Source organism: Leuresthes tenuis, unplaced genomic scaffold (assembly GCF_036924035.1).
Source record: "Leuresthes tenuis unplaced genomic scaffold, fLeuTen1.0.hap1 SCAF_18, whole genome shotgun sequence".
Taxonomy (NCBI): domain Eukaryota; kingdom Metazoa; phylum Chordata; class Actinopteri; order Atheriniformes; family Atherinopsidae; genus Leuresthes; species Leuresthes tenuis.
This window is the reverse complement of record NW_027325372.1, coordinates 14,398,672-14,404,227: the sequence shown is the minus strand read 5'-3', so window position 1 is coordinate 14,404,227 and position 5,556 is coordinate 14,398,672. Positions and strand designations below refer to the sequence as shown.

Genomic DNA, 5,556 nt, shown 5'->3' with positions numbered 1-5,556 from the left:
GCATTTTCAGGATTATCACACTCTCAAGTTTTGCTCTTAGCTCATGAGAGCAGCAAAATCTTTTGGCAAGACTCCCTGAATGAAATTTACATAATTGTGTTATGACAGAAGCTGCAGAAAAAAAAAGACTTGTTGAACATGTGGGGATTAATATAGATGCACCATATCTACATACACCATCTGTAACAACAGGCATGCTTCAACGTAAAAATAAAAGAGTCAGAGTGGAGCCGTTTGCCAGTGTAGACACTTTTATTTCCATTTTCTTTTTTCAGGTCTCAACACAAAAACTTTCAAAAATTCCAACACTTTTCCAGGCTATCTTAGGCACCACGCAAAAAAAAAAACAACTTCCAACAACAAAAAAAAAAAAAAATAAGACGTTTACCTGGAGTTTTATTGAGAAAAGAAAATATCAACAAATTATTGGAATTTATTCAGTGGTTCTAAGAGAAGAAGGAAGAAAGAAATGAAGGGCAAAGAGATAGGGGACGCCACAGTCAGCAGTAACGTTAATACTGAAGGTACAATAAGAATGGACACTGAGAGGAACTAGCAGTCATACGTGGGCCTTCGTTGAAGTGATACTTGGAGGTTTTCTGGGGCATTAACAGATGCAAGTGGGTGTTGTAGTAGGGGTTCAGTGTTGTGTTTTACTCTCCCTTCTCGTAGCGACGTGTGCAAACGACATCTCCCATTTTGAGTGTCTGTGGCACAGAGGGATAGACCGTTAAAAATACAGCAAGCTCCCTTATACATGTGTTAAAACACAGACGTGTGCATTCTGTGGAACTTACCAGTGTGAGGTTGTTTCCACTGACTTCCCTGACCAGGCTGGTCTCTTTGCCGTCCCACCTCTGTATGTGTACCAACTTCCCATCGTCTACTGTCACAATGGACTGAAGGTGGAAAAAAAAAAAATACAGTCAAACATAGTTAATAAACCAGAGTTTACACGCATGAATGGCACTGAATGCAGCCAAATGTCCTTCTGTACATCTGTGTAGTTTCTGAGTTACTTGCTTTGCCAGAGTGGTTTTATTTTATGCTACTATATACCTGTGTTTAACTTATTTATCTATTTATTTTACACACAAATGTGGAGTTTGTGAAAAAGATACAGATAGTGCCAGCAGAAACAAGCAGAAAGCGGCCGTAAAGACCGTCAGTCACAGTCCATTGCAAAGGCTATTGTTAGGCAAGGTAAGCTAAAGCCCAAAATATCTTGTTATGATAAGAGTGTGTATCCTTGATGGCTTTTCACCCCTTGAAACTTTGCCTTCAAACTCCACTACATATACAGCTTTACTCTTTGACCCCACTTCTGTCTTCAGCTTTAGAAGAAATTTGTTTGTTGTGGATCTTGCGAGTCCCGTGTTTTGCCAGCAAGTCTCCATTTTCATTGACCTTCACCTCTCCTACCAGCCTCTCTGACCTGCTTACACCTCAAGAAGAATGACAGGACCCAGGGGGACATATCACAGCCATTTGTTTAGCCATTGAGCTTCCTTGTGGCTGTGACTATCACAACGGAGAGTTTAAGCAGGCTGGTTTAACAAGAAGTACTCACCTCTAACTTGAAGGGGACCAACTACTCCCTACACAACTGAACATCCACAACTTTACATGCATTTTCCCAGACTCCGCGTAGTGTAGTTGCATGATTAACAGTTCAAAATAAACCCTTATCTATCTTTTGCAGGCTCTTTATTCAGCCCTTTGCTTCATCCTCGGTCTGAAATGCCCATCTCTTCAAGGCCCTCCTCCCCAAAACTCTAAGAGACCGGAAGCACGTTGGTTTTCAGTTGCAGTTGCAGTCTGAGCATTACTTAAAATTCTGGAAACATTTAGCGAATGCATTCAACTCTTTAGCATCGCATGTGACGTGAAGTATGGAAAAGCAAGAAAAAAAAAAATTTATCAGACATGTTTAATAAAAAATGTAATAAAACTCTCTTAATATTTGATCTTCTACAACAGTCTTTTGTCTCTGACCTCTGACCCCTCACCTTAACCTTCCTGTCATCAGCGGTGGTCTCGTCAAACTCCTCTCCCAGTTTGAAGGAAAGCTCTGTGTTCTTGATGGTGCTCTGGGTCTTCACTGTCACCGTGTCACCATCCAAGGAGATGATTGTGGTGGGCTTGGTCAGGTTGCCCACTTTGCGTGTAGCAAAGCCCACACCTGCGCAAAAACACAGCCACAAAGGTGCGGCGATCAAGCAGAGTTACAGGAGAGGATTCTTTTATCACATTGAAACATTCACAGGTAACAGAGAAGCCAAGTCCATATCGGCTTCATGCCAGTTTTCTGGCCACATTTATCTTTAGACAATGACACCACATGAACACTGATGGGAAACGTCTCGAATGACTTTCTCATTCCCCCCTTAGGCTCAAGTATTGTGAGACACCGAGCCAAAAATAAAATAATCAAATCCTAGAAGTCAATTAAAAAGTTTTGGTGGAGAGTGAATATCTGTGGCTTCTTCTAAAGAGAAATATCTGATGGTAATTGTCATATTTCAGCACCATCCCTCGAGTGCTAAATGCGTCAATGGTTTTGAGATCTGTTGATATAAAGTTAGAGCAGAAGCCGTGGGTTTGCCCTCCGGGGTTACTTCAAAAGACGCAATCTGTCATCTCTATTTGTCTACTATCAGGCCTGCAGCATGTTCTTCAAACACAGCACAGTCCCACTGACCTGCGTGCCTGTCTGAACATGCAAGCTCAAACAGTTACTTGGGTGTGTGGATATGTGTGTGAGGGATCAAGAGAGTTAATTTCATTGGGCAACAGTGACACACCCATCCCTACCAAAGTGGAGAGCCTTTTCTGGTTTAGGCAAACAACCAGAAGCCCACAGCAGCACATAAAACAGGCGCTTAGAGTGTGCGGACGGCTCAAAGCTCTGGGGTTAGAGGTGGAGAGGCCGCTGGTTTCTCTGGCAACCAGGGCTGACAAGTCAATGACGATTTGCCTCTAAGGTCACGGGCAATGAATCTCTCTGTCACTCACATACATTCAAAGTGAAATGGTTCGGTGCGTCTCCTCACAGCTGTAAAATCCAGCGCACCTGTTCCCATCATGCACACTAAACCGAGGAGTGTCGAGATGTTTTCAAGCCATGTTCTCACTCCCCTCACTGCATGGCATCTGGCCATTTTAACACTGAACTCCTCCCACTGACATGAACAATGAGCAGCTTTCAGGGAAGGTCACCCACATTATACTCAAGTGTGTGTGTGTGTGTGTGTGTGTGTGTGTGAATGTCAGTGACCATTCAGATACCCTCACAGTTGGAGTTTTCTTTTCTTCTCTAAGGAGAGCCCCTCCCTTGTTTGCAGTACTTAGGCCATGCGGTCTACCACTTCCATCATTTTCCTCCCCCATCTGGTTCCTCTCTTTTTATCATGTCTTTCGATCCCTCATTCTCCTCAATCCGTTTTCATTTTGGTTCCTCCCTTGTTTACCTTCCATTGTCTCTCTCCGCACCTTATATTAACAGATACTGAGACAGACAGAAAAACGCACACCATTCTCTCTCCATTCACCAAATTTTCACATGTGCTCACACGCAGCACTGGCAGCGCCGCATCCTCTCTTGTTACACACGCATGCGCACAAAACTCACATTTATTAATCGTGCACAAAAACCAACCCCGCACTTACCAAGCTCCTTCATGTATTCATCAAATTTCTCGCTTTCCTTGAGGTTCCATGTGCCCACAAAAGCCTCGGCCATGTTTGCAGCGATGCAGAGAAGTGAGGGCGAAAGACTGTGTGAGGGTGTGCAGCAAAGCGAGCAGCAAAGCAGAGAAGCGTCAGAATGAAAGAAGGCGGACAGGCAGAGAGAATGTAGTCAGCACCACAGACGTCTCTGCGATCCTACTGGCTGGATATATGCCTGCTGTTCATGATGTCATCAGGCTGTGCTAAGAGCCAGGGGTGGAGGAGGGAGGAAAGGGGAGAATGGGGTGGAGACAGACAGTGAGGGCATGTGATGTACTTACTTGAATTAGATGCAAGATAAAGTTTAATGCAAATAAAGTCTATTCACACTTAACAAAGGGTTTATATGCATCATTGGTTTTGGTCTCCGCGTGTTGTGCCAGTGCGTTTAGGATGCAGTAGTTTATGATATCGGCATTGCTCACCACACTCTTTGTGCAGAAGTGAGGGCATCAGAGGGAGAGACAGAGTTAGCAGCAGAGCCATAAAGAGACCCAAGCTGAGAGAATAAAAGGAGTAAAGAAAAGAGATGGAGAAGGGGGTGGTAGTGGTGGTGCTTGAATAAGGCTTTGCTGTCAGAGACGGAGAAGAAAAACAGATTGCGCCTCAGCAGAGGAGGGGTGATGATTGATTTTTCTGCAGAAGGGTGCGGAGGGTTGAAAATGTCATGATTGTCCTCCCTGACACTGCTCTCCTCGCTCTGTTCTGGGGGGTTGAACCTGCTTTTGTTTGACTTTAACAGACCACAGGGGTAACAGTGTGATCAAGAATGTGAAATTAAGCTTGCAAACACAGTAGCATACTAACCAATGAGTTATGACTTTGAGAGGAAAGGAATCTGGAAGATGTGTGTACAGTGCTTATTTTGTACACACACAACTAGTTTTTGCCTGAGGAGCAAACTGCATTGCCTCGGGCAGGTGTTCACTCTTAAGCACATTAGTGTTCATTTGTGTAGCTGTCACCCTGTGCAGAGTTCAGGACTGTGGGAATTTGAATTGTCCTCTGGAGAAACTTTTTGGAAAAGCGCAGGATTTTACAAAAGATACTTAGTAGGTCATTAGATTAAGCATTTGTCTACAACATAAACTTCAACTAATCAGATTAATCAAAATGAACCAGTCAACCACGTTCATATGGCACTCAGACAAACATTTATAATTGTGTTATTCCAGCCAAAACTGCCCTTTTAAAATGCATATAAACCCATTAGTCAGACCGAAACTGTACACAGCATCAAACTCCCCCAAATCGGACTAACACACCCAGATTACACAGTTGTAGCTCATTTACCCCTGCATGTATTCGCTAAATAGGACTTAAAATTGACCTCGGCGGTCTGCACATGCTCCAAAGCGTCATCTTTTTGTAAAGGCAGTGAAGTACAGTGAGGCAGTGAAGAAAGCTACCCCCATTCAAATAACTAGCTAATATGTCTAATATGCCTGATATGTCAGAAATTGTGACTGAAGATCAGTCCAGTCAAACTTCTCGTCAACTCACGTTTTTTTTCAGCATTTCCACGCTGTCGCTCTGCTCTAATAAGATTCAGATTTTGTAACCGCAGCGTCATCAGACAAAATCACATTCAAGTAACTTAAAGACAAGACCTCTGTAGCAAATTTGGTTACATTTACATGTAAAATTGTACTATTTTATGTATTCATAAAGTTTTAAAAAACCCTTTACTTATCACTATTGTGCTGAGAGTTAAATCTGAAGACACCTGGCCAGTAGTTTCTTCCTATTTGATTAAAGTAAGACAGAAATAATCATATTTGGTACATTCCACTTCTTTAACAGTCCCAACGATGAACTTGGCCTCCT

At 43.0% G+C, this 5,556-nt stretch overlaps 1 protein-coding gene across 1 annotated transcript; it reads right to left on the bottom strand.

Annotated features, from left to right (window-relative positions):
* Positions 1-233: 233 nt before the first annotated feature.
* fabp3 (fatty acid binding protein 3, muscle and heart) lies at positions 234-3,824 on the bottom strand. The gene is made up of 4 exons (XM_072371080.1): positions 3,670-3,824; positions 2,010-2,182; positions 798-899; positions 234-707 (listed from the first exon to the last, which is right to left on the bottom strand). The coding sequence occupies exons 1-4, from the start codon at positions 3,740-3,742 to the stop codon at positions 654-656; spliced, it is 402 nt and encodes a 133-aa protein (XP_072227181.1). The 5' UTR covers positions 3,743-3,824; the 3' UTR covers positions 234-653.
* Between the last annotated feature and the right edge of the window lie 1,732 nt (positions 3,825-5,556).

Coding starts and splice junctions, on each gene's coding strand:
- fabp3 (XM_072371080.1), bottom strand. CDS start 3,742: ATGGCCGAGGCTTTTGTGGGCACATGGAACCTCAAGGAAAGCGAGAAA. Junction 2,183..3,669: donor TGAATACATGAAGGAGCTTG/GTAAGTGCGGGG, acceptor GTTTTTGCGCAG/GTGTGGGCTTTGCTACACGC. Junction 708..797: donor GTGGAAACAACCTCACACTG/GTAAGTTCCACA, acceptor TCTGTGCCACAG/ACACTCAAAATGGGAGATGT.